This window comes from Pinus tabuliformis, chromosome 1_2, assembly GCF_031772625.1.
Source record: "Pinus tabuliformis cultivar Carrire ecotype Pingquan chromosome 1_2, CPIR1, whole genome shotgun sequence".
Classification (NCBI taxonomy): Eukaryota; Viridiplantae; Streptophyta; class Pinopsida; order Pinales; family Pinaceae; genus Pinus; species Pinus tabuliformis.
In genome coordinates this window covers 1,313,008,794-1,313,028,584 of record NC_142298.1, presented here as the reverse complement: position 1 = coordinate 1,313,028,584, position 19,791 = coordinate 1,313,008,794, and the positions used below count along the sequence as shown (strand labels likewise).

General features: G+C 39.1%; 1 protein-coding gene across 1 annotated transcript in view; it reads right to left on the bottom strand.

Annotated features, from left to right (window-relative positions):
• Positions 1–913: 913 nt before the first annotated feature.
• The window catches only part of LOC149211037 (uncharacterized), a 129,893-nt gene continuing 111,015 nt past the window's right edge, over positions 914–19,791 (bottom strand). The window contains exons 8-9 of the mRNA XM_089396878.1: positions 1,743–1,856; positions 914–1,548 (exon numbers count right to left, since the gene is read on the bottom strand). Coding sequence (XP_089253004.1) covers positions 1,375–1,548; positions 1,743–1,856 — 288 coding nt within the window. The 3' untranslated portion in view covers positions 914–1,374. The remainder of the gene's footprint in view (positions 1,549–1,742; positions 1,857–19,791) is intronic.

The following is a 19,791-nucleotide window of genomic DNA, read 5'->3' as shown; positions in this document are numbered from 1 at the left end:
ATTAATTAAACTAGCATAAATCCACCTTAACCGCAAATCTAAAATCTATCAAGAGCTGAAAGGGATCAATCCTCTCCAGATATAAACATTTGCAAACATTTCTTCAAACTTTGCACACTAAAAAAAGCTTACACCTCAAAAGATTTGATAACAGTTATGAGCCACACATTAAATCGCTCCCAAAGTTTCAGAGGTCGGGTTTGACTCTCTTGCTCTTTTTAGGGCGAGGTGCTCAAAACTTAGAACACAACAATTTACCCTAATTACCAATTTACCACCCATTGATGGCGGTGAAATCTTTGGGCACACAAAAGCTAAATTAGAAAATGACACAGTACTGCTAGAATAGTGCTAACATCTATCGTGACATGCAGAAATGTTGGTGATATTTCACCTCTATTGTCTTTAAAGTGGTAGACTTATAATTGTAGCTGAATCGTTCTGTATTTTCTTATCTCAACCTTGATAAGGCCTATAAGAACTTGTTCTTTTCTATGCGTTCGACTGTAATAGTGTCAAAGTTACATATAACCCCTCTGAGTTCCTATTATATGTGGAATTCAAAATTACTTAAAAGTGCCAAAATCTCGGGGATAATCGCAGATGATCAAATTTGGCATCATGGCCATCCACCAGTGATTTCTTCAACTAGCAGATCAATTTTGAAATAAATTAAAATCCAGTATTTTATTCTGGAACCACATCTTGAATCAGAGCTTCAAACTTACTTCCACCATATGTTGTCCCATAATGTGGGGCAGTTAATGCAATAAATTCTGCAAAATAAATAAAATCAGGCTCGACTAGCACAATTCAAGATGTGTCCTATCCCAGAAATTCAGATCATTACCCCCGCCATCAAATTTCTCCATTGTTTGCCTTTTAACGCCAAAGGCACTTTAAAGAGGACATATGAGCAAATCAAACCTGTGCTTGAACATTATCAATGGAATAATTTTGCCTGTAAGTACAACATTATCCTTCCGCAAAGACAAAAAAGTAATGAATTATAAAAATTGCAGGCTTCCACATCTTGAATCAGAGCTTCTAAATTACTTCCACCATATGTTGTCCCATAATGTGGGGCAGTTAATGCAATAAAATCTGCAAAATAAATAAAATCAGGCTCGACTAACACAATTCAAGATGTGTCCTATCCCAGAAATTCAGATCATTACCCCCGCCATCAAATTTCTCCAATGTTTGCATTTTAACGCCAAAGGCACTTTAAAGAGGACATATGAGCAAATCAAACCTGTGCTTGAACATTATCAATGGAATCATTTTGCCTGTAAGTACAACATTATCCTTCCGCAAAGACAAAAAAGTAATGAATTATAAAAATTGCAGGCTTCCATTTGATGTCAATGACAACTATGATGAAAAGGCCTTCATCTGTTCAAGAACAGAAATGACTAAAGGGGCCTTGTCGGGAGATCTTTGTTTATAATTCTTAACTAAAGAGGCCGCTGCAAGAGTGTGTAACTCTGAACCTTCTTTTTCATCTTTACTACGGCCCTTCGTTATTTGATTGATGGCCGCTCCACACTGCATGTTCATAGCATGATTCTTGTCAGTAAAAACAAGTCCTACATGTGCCTTCAATGCAAATGAATCACTTGAACTAACAAATAAACTGTCTAACAATTAATATGACGCTAGGGACAGAGCCTGACTAGTACAAACAAAAACATGAAGATATCGGAGGAGAAATGGTATTAGATCAAACTATTGCATCTTACCAAGCACACACCATACAGAGCTCGAGTATTTCTTCCCCCACTCAAGTCGATAGCCACAGCATAATATTTTTTTGCCAGTTTAAAATTTTCAAGACCGCCAAGTGTATAAAGCACCTATTAAACATTCAAGCAAATGTTATTTGCCAGAACATGCAAAATGGTTTTAAATTCTCAAGCACAATATACGTAACACAACTACCAGACAAAATGTAGCCAATTTTCACAATTATCAATTGATGATACAGAGGGCAGCTTAAAAAGGCCCCGGATGGAATACGTGAACCAGAATGATTCTAACAATGTACAAAATACAAAAATGTGGAAGCATAACTGCATGGCCACAAATAGAAAAAAACAAGCGCAAGACATTATATCTCTATGGTATATTTGTACACCCAACAGTTTAAAAGTTGACATTTTTACAGTTTAGAATGTGCTGTGCACCAACATGGTATCAAAAAATTGAGTACTTCAAATTATTTCCAGCCAAACTTATCCAAAATGGTATCTTTTGTAATTATATCCAACATTAACAGCCCACAACTACAACTATTCATAGATATAATCAAGATGATTTGTTCTGTGGTTGTGAAAATGGTAGGGATTTAGGGTTTACTGCAGTGGAGGTAGATGGTGCTAGGGGTACAATCACAAGTATTTCACCATGGAAGAGGAGATGGACCTAGTTGACTACGAAGAGGCAGAAGTGCTAAATCCCAAGTCAATTTTCCGGAATCATGCCGAGCTTAAAGAAATTTGGGAGTGTACTAAGGCTTTTAAAGCATCTTTGGCAACTTAGTGGTGGAGCTTGCAAGACCGTTGAATCAAGCAGGCTGCCATATGATGGAGAAGGATAGAGCTTCTCAGGTACATACGAAGTAATAGGGTCGGATCCACATCAACTGCCAGTTGACACTAAATGTGCCAGAGGTTGGTCAGTCACAAAACAAGGACATTATTATTACATCCCCTATCTTTTCTCCAAACTTTTCTTCGGTGCCTTTCCCATGGTCTAAGCCTATCTACGATAATTATTTTAAGTCTTAGGTAGTTAGAGAGGGGCATGGTGATCATGGCAACGGCATAGTGAGAATTCTGAAGAATAGTGAAGGGGTGGAGGTGCAATTCCAAGTCACAGGGGATGTTGAAAGTTGTATAGCAAAGGAATTGTTTGGGTTTACTACAAGGACTCCGTCTATTCATAAACGCAAGTTCACTGACATACAGTTGGATAAGGTTAAGATGATGATGGGCATTGACAATCATATTACGTAGGTGAGGGTTTGATGGCAAAGGCCATAGTTGGCAGGTTTATGGGTAGAGTTGACAAGGGGGAAACTCCCAAAGGTTGGTTTTCAAAGCACTAGAAACCTTTATTGGGCGATGTACGAAGTTCCATTTGCTGGTTGAAGAAAGGATAAGCTTCATTCTGAAATGTGAGGAGAACGTAAATATTATTATAGCTGTAGACTATATAAGGGGACTATCAAGACTGTGCCCAAGGAATTGGAGCCCTGGTTTTGACCCTAGGATGAAAACCAACTATATTCAAAGAGTTTGGGTTTTTAATTTTAATGTCTACTGTTCCCTTGAAGTTGTGGCATAGTAAAATAATGGAGATGGTGGGTAATTACATTGATTGTTTTATTGCTTTCGAAGAAAACTGGTCCAAAAAGTTTGATAGGAAATTCACTCAAATCCTGGTGGAACTCGATATCAGGGAGGTCTCTTGACAGATTTAGACATGCTGGGGAATTGAGTGTATAAACAAAACTCAATTATTGGATGTCATTCGATTGTGAGTTTTCTCATGCAATGGGCCATCTAAAGGATGCTTGCCCTTGAGCAGCATAGGCTCCAAATAGACATAAGAAGTAGTGCATTAAAAAGTCTAAAGAGTTGGTAAGAGGGTGTTCAACGGTAGGCCTTGGAATTGATAACAGTAGAAACACGAAGGATGCATACTACCACTAATGTAAGGGCTAGTGATATGGGAATGAGCCTTGGACAAGATTCCGACAAGTTGGATCCTATCGCACCCATTTTGGCTTCTATAAAAGGTAAGGACTTACTTGACCTTCCTGTACGTACTCTCAAAGAGGGGAATTATGGATCCTCGTTCCCTTCTAATAAAGACGTACCATTAAATATTAAAGAAAACACTACAAAAGGACTACCTACACCCACAATTAACCCTAATGGGAAATTTAGGGTTGAGGCTTAGGTAAAGGAAGGCTATGTTAGAAAATCAGAAAGGAAAAAAGATTCTCTTATATTGATAATTACTTGTGATAATCATGTAGTCTTATTAACTTTCTTTATGTTCTTCTTTTATCTTCTTTTCATCAAGCAATCATCAAATCAAAACATGAAGATCAACGACACCAAATATAGGCACTCAACCAAGGCTAAAACTCCTCTATAAGGGAAAACCCAGTCAAACTCTTCCACTAATAGATTCAAATCAAATTGAGACCAACCAAAACATTGGACCTAACCAGAAGACCTTCCTCACTCCACCAAGTCGGCCCTCAAATTGTCCTTCCAAACTTAAAAGATTAACTACAACAATATTGCATCAAAGACAGAATTTCGGCCCTACTGCTTCAGAATTTCGGCCCAGCTCCAAATCTGCAATTTCAGCCCTCCCAGCAACCCAGAAACTTCGCACGTGTGGTAATAGAGAGAGAAAATTCGACTACCTTTGCTTGACAAAGACTTCCTTCTCCTTCACTAGATTTCTCTCCTTAGGGATTTTGCTCTCTTTTCTTCATCCAGCTACTGCAGAACAAACTTGCTTGAGATGTGCTCCAAATGGGATCGAGTTGTTGCCTTTATATAGTGGATTTTTCCTTGCATTTACGTTGAATTGTCTTCCTTGAGGCCGACTTGGTGGAGGAGGCCTAAATGACCTAATTTACATCAAAATAAATTTATTTCTTGATAGATAAAGCCCAAGAAGGGTCTTTTACATAAACACTAGGACAAGGACTCTTGACACAAACCCTAGAAGCCTACAACGGAAGCTTTGACCTAAAAATAAAATAATAAAGCATGAAATGGAAACCCATGCTTAATAAATAATTTTTCCTTCATAATAAAATTTATTTTTCTTTCTTTTGACAAATACATTTTATCACGACTCAAATACAATTATGAACACTAACACTAGTTACATTTTTCAACACTCCCTCTTAACTAGGGAGGTATTCATAATTACATAGATACAAAGGTACAAAGAAGATCTCAAATTAATATGCTTTATGAAGAGTCACAGCACATGCAATGCTATAGATTAAATACCTGACCAAGGTACTCTAATCGAGTGGGACCTATGTCACAAGGTTCATCGAACTTTAACCTTGAGGTTCGAATTTTGGTGAACCTTAAAAAAAAAATGAGGTTTGGCGAACCTCATAGCCATTGACCAAGTCCATAGATCAAAACTCATAACTTCATGTGACAACTCAAGCTTGTAATTTATCCTTGCAATTTCCATGTCTGTGATAGCATTTTTTATGTTTACTAATGTTGATTTCTTACTATTTTATCCTATAATTCATTTTAAATATACATTCATATATATATATATATAGACGAACCTAATGGTGAACATCATCCGAACCTCATCAAAAAATTCGAACTCAAACCGAACCTAATCATTATCGAACCCAAACCATGTGACAGTGGGTGGGACTAAGGTGTGTTCCAAGCTTTAGCCTCTCTAGATACCTTCAGGCTTTAGCTCTAACACCAAGTCATGGATCTAGGTGCGTATCCAAGGTCGGGGCTCCATGACCAGTGCCACCCTCCCTACATCAGGATCTAGTCACCAACATATAGGTCGGTCAAATGTCCTCCCAAGCATCTCGTTGCCACATGATGCTTTACCTCTCATAATCAACTAAATCTGATATATCCACCAATCCAAGCATGCTTAAAACATTCAACCTTCTTATGGAGAGATCGTGTACAATCACAATCCCAATTAGCAACAAACGAGTTAACACAAACCTCTCAGATCTTCAAATATATTGATGTTGCTTAGGTCATCAAAACGTATCTTCTTTGGAAGCTATCTTCTTTAACTTCTTCAGCAGCACCCAACTACAGCTTCAGTACTTCTCAAATCTTTTGTTTGCAAATTCATTTGTAGTACTTTCATTCATTCTTTCTTCAAGGTATTTACTATGACAATCCTCCCTCTTGACTAGGGTGATATACCCTTTCTTCTATCCAAGCTTCAACTCAACAGCCTCCTTTTATAACATTGGAGCGACTCCAATCTTTCAAGGCCTTATTTCTTTCTCATGGCATCAAGGTCACCTTGATCATCCTCATTCTTGTAGCTTCCCTCATCATGCTCATCATTATTATCATCTTCAACTATGAACATCTTCAACATCTTGATGATTATGTACTTGCAAAATTTTAATAGCAAGTACAACCAAATACAAATATACAAAAGCATGAAATCATTGATATCAAAAGCATGTCATTACAATGGAAACATCAAAACATTCAAGCTTTAGACATCAAATTCCTAAACCTAGTTAGGTTCATAATTAAAGGGTCACATCTTTTAGACTTCAACATATTGCTAGGGTTTTGTTATAAAGCCTGGACTACATCTTCAAAACATAAAGCCTTAGATATCAGTGATTCAATCAAGATATCAATCCAATCATAGGGTTTCAATAATATGCTCTTAGAATTACATGTCAAACTCTACTAGGGTTTGTTGCAAACCCAAAATTTCACCAATAAAGTCAAATTATGTATATCAGCAATCAAATTAGCAGACTAGCATTTCATATCTAGGGTTTCATTTTTATTTCATTATATCAATTTCTTTCTATGATTTTGTTGTGAACCCTCGATGCAAACATCAAATTTCAAAATTAGAGAACAATTTTGACTGGGTTAGGATTTTGATTATACAAAAGAATACACACCTAGGTTTTCATTCCAAGGACTTTTGTTATTACAATGGTTTTGTTCGAAAGCCCTAAATCACCAATTTTTAAAAATCTAGGGTTTCATTATATAAGTTAGACATTAAAGCAAACCCTAAAGGACTAGGGTTTTAGCCACAAGATTATCATAACCCTAAACTTCAAAAGAATAGGATTTCATTATAACCCCCAAGTAGACTAGGGTTTCATTATTAACATTGACATACCCTTAGCATCAAGAGGGTAGGGTTTTTCAGACCCTAAAGGTTAGAGTTTCACAAAAATGATCAAATGACAAAAGACAATATAACAAGGGTAGATTCAATCTAATGATTAATCACCCTAACAAGAATCTTTATGATTCAAAACCCTAAACATAAAGATGTTAGTAATATAAAGCAAATTTCAAGTGAGAATGATCATACCTTTTGCAACAAAACTTGTAATCTAAGACATACCTTGAGTTGTTCTTTAACAAACCTTGTAAGAGTTGTTCTTTAACAAACCTTGTAAAGTAGCATTCTGAAGGGCTTCCTTTGCAACAGAACCTTTTCATGACTTGAATCTTCCCTTTGAAGTTTCCTCCATAACATTTTTGTATTTTGCAAGCTTTCCTACCAAGGAAAATATAAAGAAAAGGGTTATGAGTATACAATACAAACAAATATCGATGTGAGGAGGAAACCAAACATGAAAAATGAAACAAAGAACAATATACTTATCTTTTGGTAAAATGGTGAAGGCTCCCACTTAATTTAGTCTTTCTGAGGGATAACTACAACTTAAATAATCAAAAAGTTCTAAAAAGATATATATTAGATCTACGAGTTCTAGAAATCACAACATAAAAGAAAACATTACGAAACTTAAAGTAGAAGGATATACAAGGGATAGAATCCCTAAGAGACTTTAGCAAATAAGTCTTTGACTTCAGATTCTTCAGTCTTGTTTTTCTTGGGTGGAGCTTCATTGACAATATTTGCATGTTCTCTCTCTCTTCTTATTCCTTGGATTTTCCTTTGAACTTCTTGTATACTCCCTTCTTCCTGTGATGGGCAGAGTAAGCATTTGAAGTGTTATTTTCTTCATCCTCCTTTTTGTTACTTACTAATGAGATGTAGGCTTCTTCTTGACTGCATGTATTCCACATTTGTTTAAAGGTTGGTGTATCCTTCCAACTGCTAATTCCTTATGCAAAAGAGCTCCAAGATTTTGGTAGACCTAGTAGTGCAACAATCATGAGTTCTTTCTCTAGTACAACTTCATCAATAGCTTGGAGTTTATATCTTATTCTAGAGATCCTTACAAAATATGATGACATAACATGATCTTTTGTCATCTTTATTGTTCTTAGTTCATCCTTGAGACTAGCTATCTGACCAATGTTCTTAATAGTAAACAACTTGGAGAGGGCTTAACACATTTCTTGTGCAGAGTCTATATTGGATATTTAAGGGATTAGATTGTCTTTTACTCCATCTACTATTAGATTCATGACCAAGATATCAATTTCCCTGTACTTTTCCTTTCCTACATCATCTGTAGGTTTCTTAACTTTTCCTTGAGCAAAATCCAAAGCCAAAGCTTTATGCTTAGAAAGAATAAGATCCATCCTCTTTAGCAAGAATAAGATCCATCCTCTTCTTCCATGCCCTATAGTTGCAGGCTCCTTCTAGCTTATTTTTTGTCTTCATTGAGGTTGCCATAAACTTTATAATATCTCCTTCACTTGATGTAGATAGTAGGCTTTTCTTCTTATATGATCCTTTCCTTAATGATCTTCTTTTGTTCCTACCTTCTTAACCCTTCTTTCAATAGACCTTCAAATTGCCTTTTTCTTTCCTCCTTCGCCTTAAGCTCTGATTCCATGTTAGAAAATCAACAAGGCAGAAAGATTCTCTTATATTGATAATTACTTGTGATAATCTTGTAGTCTTATTACCTTTCTTTATGTTCTTCTTTTATCTTCTTTTCATCAAGAAATCATCAAATCAAAACATGAATATCAACGACACTAGACATAGCCACTCAGCGAGGGCTAAAACACCTCTATAATGGAAAATCTAGTCAAACGCTTCCACTAATAAATTCAAATCAAATTGAGACAAACCAAGACCTTAGACATGACCAAAAGACATTTCTCACTCCACCACGTCAGTCCTCAAACTATCCTTCGAAACTTCAACGATTAACTGCAACAATACTACATCACTGCATCAAAGACAGAATTTCAGCCCAACTTCAGGTCTGCAATTTGGGCCCTCCCAACAACCCAGAAACTTCGCACATGTGGTAGTAGACAGAGAAAATTCGACTTCCTGCGCTTAATAAAGGCTTCCTTCTCCTTTGCTAGATTTCTCTCCTTCTTCTTAGGGATTTTGCTCTCTTTTCTTCCTCCATCCACTGTAGATCGAACTTGCTTGAGATGTGCTCCAAATGAGGTCCAATTGTTGCCTTTATATAGTGGATTCTTCCTCCCATTAGGTTGACTTGTCTTCCTTGAGGCCGACTTGGTGGAGGCGGCCTAAATGACCTAATTTACAACAAAATAAATTTCTTTATTGGTAGATAAAGCCCAAGAAGGGTCTTTTACATAAAGACTAAGATAAGGACTCTTGACACAAACCCAAGAAGCCTACAATGGAGGCTTTGACCTAAAAATAAAATAAGAAAGCATGAAACAGATGCTTAATAAATCATTTTTCTTTCATACTAAAATTTATTTTTCTTTCTTTTGACAAATACATTTTATCATGACTCAAATACAATTATGAAGACCGACACTAGTTACATTTTTCAACACGTTGGGGGGGACCATAACATGTAGTTGTTGAAATGTAACTAGTGTCAGTCTTCATAATTTGTACTTGAGTCATGACTTGATGTAATTATTGATGTACTTGTCAAAAGAAAAAGAAGAGAAAAATTATTTGTAAAAGAAAATTATTATTATTAAAATGGGTTTCTCTCCCATCATGTTGTGGTCCCATTGAGTAATCTAGGAATCTTGTTGACAAGTCTAAAGGTCAAAGTCATGATGTACTAGCCCCTAGAGGCCTCATGTAACAAATAATAAAAATTATTATTGTAAAATGTGATGTCTAGAAGCCTCTAAGGGATGAGCTAGCCAGCACTCTTCATGTTGGCCCAAGGAGACCTAATTCGCTCATGTGAAAGGCTAAATAAAGAAGAGCCTCACCTCATTTGGATTACATCAATCAAGTGAAGCATCTTTGTTTTCTATCAAGGTTTGGGCAAGGAAGAAAGGAGAGCGAAGTTCTCATGGAAGGCAGCGAAGTTCTTTTGAAAGTCAATGAATTGGAAGGAAGTCTTTGTTGCCCACATGTGCGAGCTTTGGAGGAGAACCTAGGGTTTCCTCATTCTTGTTTTGCAGAGAAGTTGTTTAAGGGTTTGGCTAGGTCATCTCTTGGAAGGTTTGATCAAGGTCAAGGTCAAGGTCAAGAAGTCTCCATTGAAGTTCTTTAGAAGATATTTTTGTGAGTTTTCCTCTCCAGGAGAGGTTTTAGCCCTAGCTAGCAGCCTACATCTAGTGTTCTTATGTTTGCATTGTGATCTTCTTATTAGCATTTGTCTTGATAATGAACAAAACTAAATAATAATGCTAATGCTATAATATAGCTCACGAGAAAATGTCAAGAATTGCAAAGAAATCAATTTAATAAACACCCTAACTAATTGCCCTAGATTTCTCAACATGGTTTCAGAGCTTGGGCTTTGAACTGAGAGTAGAAAGAAGATCAGTTTGGCATTACATCATCTCAAGGAAATCATCTACCATAGATCAAATTTATGGAGGCAAATAGATCAAAGTTATGGGTAGCCCTAATTGCAGAAGTAAGGCCGCAAGCATTGTAAGACTAACAAGAGCACTTTGAAGACTTTTCATCCCTATTGCAGGAAACCTAGAGGCTAATCTTATAGTCCTCTCCTGACCGCACTCATTGGAAAGCAGATCGAAGCTTTTTTGACACCATTATCTACACCTAATCTCTTCATCAAGGCCACAGACCTACTTTAGCAAAGCGAAGGCATAAGGAGCATTGTCGTGAAGGGTTCAAGGACTTATCTAGCAGCATTAGAGAGGCCGCACCACTTAACATCGGAACGAAGGTTAAGAAGGACCACCAGGTTTGCACCTATCACCCAAATCACTGAATTTCTGAAGCAACTTCACAACTCTGGTATGTACATTATAATCATTGTTGATTAGTGAATTTATCAAAGTTTTGTTGAGGGATTGTTCTAGTTTTGCAAGGCATTCAAGGCCTTCCTTTTGGCAACCATATCAACCCTAGAAGGAAGACAAATCTTTTCTACATGGTCTGAAATTCTAAAACATTGTTTTATACATAAGTGTCTCATTGATAAAGGACAATCTCCAAAAGAAACGAAATTCTTAGACTACACCTGTGCAAGTAATTAGCTTTAGATCAATTTTATTGGAGGGATATTTTGAGCCTAAGACTAGAGCATAGTCTCAATGTCAAGCGAAACTCATACCCTTCATCTATACATGATATTCGTTGTACCTGAGCGTGAGGTCCCAGCTTCAAAATTGTGAGCATACAAGTAAAGGCTAGAAAAGAAGAATCCTAGTTCTCCTATTGTTTTGAGCATAATCACAAGGACTCAATTCAAGCCTCAATCACCATGGAAGAGGAGCAATGACTCCTATTACGTTTTTATGCATAAAGGAGACCTAGAACGAAGGATCATTAGGATGCAATCACATGTACATAAGCATAAGTGTTTTTAAAAGAAGGCTCATCATCTCGCACTCAATCCTGAACAAAGGCATAAAAGGATCAAAGCATCTGTACATTCTACAGTAATAAGAGTATATGTTGACCTATGGAGATAGTATAAGTCTCTGTGATACGATTTATGCCTTCTACAGTGACGTGATCAGTATATATATATATATATATATATATATATATATATATATATATATACAGTTTTCAATTGAAGCTGACTTGTTGAGAAAATTTAAAATTTACAGTGGCAATATTGTTTTAATTGTTGAATAAGAGTCTATATTGAAACCCTAGTCCTAGGGTATAGACATTAGTGAATATTTGGTCACATTGGGAAGGAAGGGAAGCTACGGACAGAAGGTGAAGTCACATCTTTGTGACAGTGACACTGTAAGTGCCAGACAATTTTGAGTTATTGACAGTCAACACTTTGTGAGAAATTCTTGGGCATAAGAAGAATTAGTACATCTAAAGCAATTGTCTAGAGGCAGTCTGCCGAGATAATTAACATTAGTTTTATGATTATGAAACAGCACAACATGATCACACACAAGCCTTGCATGTAGCCACAATTTCTATTTAATCTTGCAACTCCGAGCAACTATAATTGTCAAACCACCGAACCTTGCTGTGACACGTATTCTCGTTGCCCCTAATATTCAATTTTACTCAAGGATTGCCTTAACAATGTTTTCAAGACAGACCTATTCATTTTACGGGATTTTCCCTTGAAGACCCCAACCACGGCCTTTCATCGCAATACACAAGAAAACATGGGAAAACCCGTGGCCAAGCCATAAGGCCAGACTTGAAATGGTATACACCCGGGCCTGTAGTTATCGTCGAGTTCGTTTAATCGCATTGCGCCTTATGTTTAAACGTTGAACTCCGCCGATTGTGATAAGTGATTGGGGGGGAGCGGACTCGAAATATATGCATCATGTTTAATGATCCCAGTGGGTCCACAATGTAAGACTTCCCTTTGAAAACCCCGACCTCAATACTTTTTGAAAAAACACAGGAATATACGGGAAAACCCGCGTCCGGCCATAGGGCCGGACTTGAAATATTATATACCCGGATTCATAGTTGTCGGCAGGGGTCCGGAATATCACAGCGTGCCTTATATATAACCCTTGGGTTCCGCTGATTGCGATATGCGATTGGGGCTCCGGACCCGATAATATATATATTGCAGTTAATAAAGCCATCGAGTCCGGTAGACAGTGGCGCGCCATATATATATAGCCTTGGAGTTGGCCGATTGCGATATGCGATGGGGCTCCGGACCCGATATATATATAATATGGTTAATAATGTCGTCGGGTTCGGAGTATAGTGGCGCGCCTTATATATAAGCCCCGGACCCCACCGATTGCGATATGCAATATGGCTCTGGACCCGAAATATATATATTTGGGTTAATAATGCCATCAGGTCCAGAAGACAGTGGTGCACAGTGTTGATTGCGATAGGCGAAAAGGGTGATTTATGCATGTTTGTGAAGCATTTCCATTATAAAGAGTCCTAATGGAAATAAGGTGCGATAGAAGGTTTTTGAGGGTTGAAAAGGTCCCGATGGAGGGTATGAATGAGTGGCTAGAAAGGGTTAGAGATGAACCATGTGGCAGATATTTGAAGAGGGGGGCTTAACCATTAGGCATTGAAGATTTGACTTGGCAACGAGTTGAAGTCTCTGGGATAAAACAGATCATTTGAAGAGGTGAAAGATCAACTTTTTTAGGGGACCCATTCAAAAATTGCTATCAAGGCAGGTTTTAATAGGGTGGTGGTTGTGGGTAAGTAGGGTCATTCACTCTTGGATTCAGGGTTGAAGGTCTCTATCAAGTTGGAGGAAGTCCGTTGGGAGCAATGACTTGTGATACTTCTCTTCAATCCGAATTATGGCACCGGAGATTTGCTCACCTTCGTTTCAAAGCCTTACCTGATGTAAGGAAGATGGTCACAAGTATCACTGAATCTAACTTAGATCATGAAGGTGTTTATCAGGGTTGTGAAGCTGGAAAATATGCAAGGGTACATTCCCCTCAAGTGAAACTCAAACTAACAATATTCTTCAATTGGTTCATTCTGATCTATCAGATATGTTGCCCGTGACAGCCTTGGTCGAGAATCAAATAGGGAAGAAGATCAAAATATTGAGGATCGATAATGGGACCAAATATGAGTCGAATGAATTCAATGACTATTGTAGAGAAGTTGGCATTAAGAGGGAGACCACTACTGCATATACTCCTGAACAAAATGGTATTGCCGAAAGGAAGAATCAAACTATCATAGAAGCCACCTGTGCCATGCTTCATGACCAAGGTCTACTGAAGTTCTTATGGCGAGACGCTGCCAACACTGTTGTGTATGTTCAAAATAGATGCCCACATCAAGCATTGGACTTCAAGACACCCGAAGAAGTTTTCACAGGTAAGAAACCTAATGTTTCTCATTTTAGAATTTTTTGTTGTTCCATATATTTACATGTGCCGAAAGAGAAAATAAATAAACTAGATGCATTTGGGAAGAAAGGAACGTTTGTGGCTGCAGTGAAACTTCAAAGGCATATAGAATCTATGTGCCTAGTCAAAGGGAAGTGGAGATAAGTCATGATGTCGCTTTCAATGAAGATGTTGCCCTTAGGAAAGTCTAGGATCTTCCTATCCCTAGGAAGGACAATAATGATGATGATGCAGGAAGGCAGGATGAACTTCCGACTGATGCTCTGATGTTGAAGGTCCGATGGATCCCATTGATCCAACTCCTAGTGAGCCCATTAATTCAAGAAAAAAACCCTTGTGGCTCAAAAATACTCTTGAAGATGTTGAGAAACATATTGCACCAAGGGGCACATTACGTGAAAGCAAGAAGTCGAACATTTACCACGGGTACTTAGCTTCCATGAGTACCATTGTACAATATGAGCCTTGTACATTCGAAGAAGCCATGAAACACCAAGTTTGGAAGGATGCGATGAACGAGGACTATGAGTCGACCATGAAGAATGATCTCTAGGATGTGGTTCCTAGACCCAAGGACAAGTCAGTGGTCACTTCAAAATGGCTCTACAAGATCAAACATGGAGTTGATGGGAGTGTTGAAAAGTTCAAGGCTAGATTTGTTGCTTGAGGCTTCTCCCAAAAGGAAGGAGTAGACAATGATGAGATATTTGCACCAGTTGCCCGATATACCACCATGTGTTCAATCATAGCCCTTGCTGCCTCGCATGGATGGAGCCTTCACCAAATGGATGTCAACATTGCCTTCTTGCATGGCTCACTTAAGGAGGAAGTCTATGTAGAACAAGCCCTCTATAGGTTGAAGCAAGCCCCTAGGGCATGGTAGGAGAGGACTGATAACTATCTTATGAAGCTAGGATTTACAAGGAGTGATGTTGTTCAAATTGATAACTAGGGCCAAAGTCCACGTGGGTCATCTTATTTATGGCCGCTGATATTTTTCCTAGATTCCTCTTGTCGAGAGGTGTAGGATTGATCTAAAGATCATCTGATTCCGACAAGTATTTATGGAGATATGAATTTATTTGTATTTACTTGACAAATTGTCAAGGTCGACAAGCAGCTAAATGTGTGGCACACATGCCCAGCAAATCATATAAGTACAAGTGAGGCTGATTCATTATCAAATCATCGCACCTCACTGATTCTTCTCTCTCTCCTTAGCTTTGGGTTACACAAGGAGCAGCGCACATGTGGGGAGAAGGAGGAAGCAGTAGGGCAAGGAAGACGTAGAAAGGACGCAGATGCTGCAGGTCATCTCTTTGACCAAAGTTGACCATTCAAGAGTGCGGTTTTGGTGTGGCTGCCTCTCTTAGGCAGGCCGTAGAATTTGGCACGCAAACCGCGGCAATTTGACCTCTGGTTTGACCAGCGTTGACTGCCCTAGTTTGGGGCAACAGGTTGACTTTAGTCAACAGCAGTTTGACTATGTTTTTACGGTTGTTTATGAGTTGCTTCTTAAGGTTGTTTGAGGACTAAATGACCGGGAAATTGACCAAGCATATTGGAGGTCAATTTCATCTCGTTTGACTAAGTTTGACTTTATTGATCTAGGGTTTGTTGTTGCTGATATAAAATTATAGAATTCTGATTTTGTACTATTTCTCTCTGCTGAACTATTGAAGATAAAAGAAGATTTGATCAAAGGGTTTCCCCGCATTGGGGTTTGTCCCTGGCTCACTGCCACATCTTGTGTCTCTTGTCTTGGCTTGTTTTCGGTCGATCGTTTAATGTTCTATCTGCACTTTACTTAATGTATATGTGATTGCTAATCAATGGCTAATAAGAAGAAAAAAAGTAAACTGCTCTAAGCATAGAGCATACCATAATTTAACATGGTATCAGAGGTGAAGACAAAGCCCAAGCAAGAGCAAGAGCAAGAGAAATCACTGAAGGTTGGCAGGGCTATCCTAAAAACTTCATGGGGTCCTCAACACTCTTCCCCGCCGAGACGAGCTCCGTGAGAAGTCTGACTATCACGGATGGAAAATGTCTCTCGATCTAACTTTAGAAGATCAGCAAGTGTTGGACCATTTGAGAGGCAATATTGTTGCACCTCCATCAAATGTATCCGTTGTTGCCAAAAGCAAGTGGACCAAGGGAGAAGTCAAAGCAAAGAAGATCATCTGAGACTCTATCGACAAGCGCCTAGTGGCCTATGTTTCCGAGCTGACCACCTCCAAGGAAATCTATGATAGACGGGTGAGTTTACTTAAAGTTAATGATGCAAATCAAGTTTTGTTCCTTAGAAATAAGCTGAAGGAAATTAAGAAGGGCAAAGATGAGAGTATGCAAGCATATTTCTTAAAAATCACCAAGACCATGAATGATCTCCTATCTATTGGGGAAGTAGTTCCTGACAAGGAAATGACTATCACAACTCTTGGAGGACTGCCACTTGAATGGTATATATTCAGGGCTACTCTTCTCAACAATAATGCCATCCCAAGATTTGAGGAATTGATGGATAGATGTATTCAAGAAGGAGCAAGGATGGAAGAGCAAGAAATGCCCGCTCTTAAAGGAAATCCCTCTACGTTTTCTTCTCATGCTAAAAGAAGAAACAATTCTGGGGCTAAATCCAAAGGAAAGGCTGGACTGAAGGGTGGAAGAAAAGGACGATGTTACAATTGCAACAAAATGGGCCACTATGCGAGGGAGTGCACTGATAAAAGGGACTCACACCATGACGATGACCAAAATCACTCTCAAGGCAATCAAAGGAATGGCAGGTCCAATGGTAGAGGTAAAAGAAATGTCGGAAATCAAGGAAGAGGACAACCCTTCAAGAAGGCAAGAAACTCTAGGTATGAATCTAACGTTGTTAACAATAAGCAAGATGAATATTGTCTACTAGTGGCCCTCTCTACTACTGCTCCCCCGATTCGCTGGGAAATTGGCTTATTGATAGTGGTGCCTCAAGGCACTTCACTGGTTACAAAGAAGCTCTCTCTAATCTAATAGAGAAGGAGACCAACCTGGAAATTGTTCTTGGGGACAACGCAAAATATCCTGTGAAAGGCGTAGGGAATGTCACTCTTCAATTGAATCAGGGTAATACAATTCATTTGCAAGAAGTCCTATATGTACCTGATCTCAAAAAGAACCTGGTGTCCGTTTTGGCAATGGAAGACAAAGGCTACAAGGTGACCTTCATCAATGGCAAGGTACTTGTATGGAAAAATAAATTTTTAGAAGCTTTCACTCTTGGGTTTCGAGTCGATTCATTATATCATTGTGACACATCACTTCAGTGCAAACTTTGGCATCAGAGTTTGCTCACCTTCATTATAAAGCTCTACCCAATGCAAGACAAATGGTGACAGGGATGGCCAAGTTCCGAGTAGAGCACGCAGGTGTATGCCCTGGATGTGTCGAAGGGAATCTCAAAAGGGGACCATTCCCCTCAAGCCAAAGCAAGACCTCTAATATATTGAAGTTAGTTCGCTCAGACATATCTGGTATGATGCCTGTAAACTCTTTAGGAAGGATATTTATATAACCTCACCTTTACAGATGATTATTCTCGCAAGACTTGGATATACTTCTTGGAAAAGAAGGGTGAAGTGTTCACTTGGTTTCATCACTTCAAAGCCTTGATCGAGAATCAAACCGAAAATAAGATCAAGATCCTAAGGACTGATAATGGCACTGAGTATGAATCCAATGAGTTCCATGACTTTTGCAAAGACGTTGGCATTAAGAGGGAGACTACAACACCATATACTCCTAAGCAGAATGGTGTGGCAGAAAGGAAGAATTGTACGATTGTGGAAGTTGTCCGTGCTATGCTCCATAATCAAAGACTTCCGAAGTTTCTATGGGCCAAAGCTGCGAATACCGCCGTATATGTGAAAAACTGATGCCCTCATCAAGCATTGGGTTCCAAGACTCCCAAAGAGATGTTCACTGGTAAGAAACCTGACGTATCTCATTTTAGAATTTTTGGAAGTCCTGTATATTTTCATGTGCCGAAGGAGAAAAGGAATAAATTGGTGCATATGGAAAGAAAGGAATGGCTACAACGAATATACTAAATATACTAAGGGCTATAGAATCTATGTGGCTGGTCAAAGGGAAATCGAGATTAGCCATGATGTCACCTTTGACGAAGATATGACTCTTAGCAAAGTTGACAATCTTCTATTCAAAGGGTATCTAAAGAAGCTGACACCAGAGAACCGAAGGAAAAGGAAGATGAGACGATGCCCGATGTGGAAGAACCTATGGATCCTATTGATCCCCCTCCGCAAGAGCCTTCCTCTTCTAGGAAAAGGCCTTCATGGCTTAGGGGGACACTTGATGATGTTGAAGGACACATTGCACCCAGAGGGACTTTCCGGGAAAGTAAGAAGCCGACCAAGTATCAGGGATACTTGACCATCATGAGCACGATCATCCAAAATGAGCCTTCATCATTTGCAGAAGTTGTCAAGCATCAAGTATGGAAAGATGCTATGACTAAGGAATATGAGTCCATCATGAAAAACGATGTCTGGGATGTGGTCCCCAGACCCCAGGACAAAGCAGTTGTCACTTCGAAATGGATTTACAAGATAAAGCATGCAGTTGATGGAAGTGTTGAAAAGTACAAGGCTCGTTTTGTCGCTCGTGGCTTCTCTCAGAAGGAAGGCATAGACTATGACGAGATATTTGCAACTGTTGCCCGATATACCACCATCCGCTCGATCATAGCCCTCGCTGCTTCGCAAGGATGGAACCTACATTAAATGGATGTCAAGACCGCGTTCTTGCATGGTTCGATCAAAGAGGAAGTCTATGTGGAACAACTCGAAGGACTTGAGATTCATGATCAGGAATCTCATGTGTGCAAGTTGAAGAACACCCTCTACGGGCTGAAGCAGGCACCCCAAGCGTGGTATGGAGGATTGATAGCTACCTGATGAAGTTGGGATTCACTAGGAGTGAAGCCGAACCTAACCTTTACTTTAAGGTTGAAGATGACAAACCTCTCATACTGGTGTTGTACGTTGACGACCTCTTTCTAAGAGGTGCAGTCCCTCCCATTCACAAATGTAAGAGGGAGTTGGCTTCTGAGTTTGAGATGAAGGACCTAGCACTGATGCACTATTTCCTAGGATTGGAAGTCTGGTAGAAACCAGGGGAGACTTTCCTATCTCAAGAAAAATATGTGGTGAAGATATTGGAAGGTTTAGTATGGTGGACTACAAGCCCGTGACTACCCCGATGGAGCTTGACTTCAAGAAGTTAAGTGGTAGTGCTGCCGGACCTGTTTTACAAAATGCTACCGAGTATCGTCAACTCATCGGAGCATTGATGTTCTTGGTGAACTCCTGTCTGGATATATGCTTTGCAGTCAACACGTTGAGTCAACATATGGTTGAGCCTCACCACACACATTGGATTGGTGCCAAGAATCTGTTGAGATATCTTCGTGGCACAATCACACATGGTTTGAGATACATTGCCGAAGATGTGAGACTACATGGATATACCGATGCTGATTGGGCAGGCAGTGTGGTGGACCGAAAGAGCACTTCCGGGTGTTGTTTCTCTTTGGGATCTACCTCGATATCCTGGATGAGCAGGAAGCAGAAGTCGGTGGCTTTGAGCACCGCCGAGGCAGAATACATTGTTGCTAGTATGGCCTCTTGTGAGGCAATCTGGTTGCAGAAGCTCTTCAGTGCGTTGTTTGGATTCACATTGGATACTACCGTGAGCCTGTGTGACAACCAGAGCGTGATTTGTTTATCAGAGAATCTCCTATTTCATGATCGTTGTAAGCACATCAATATCAGGTACCACT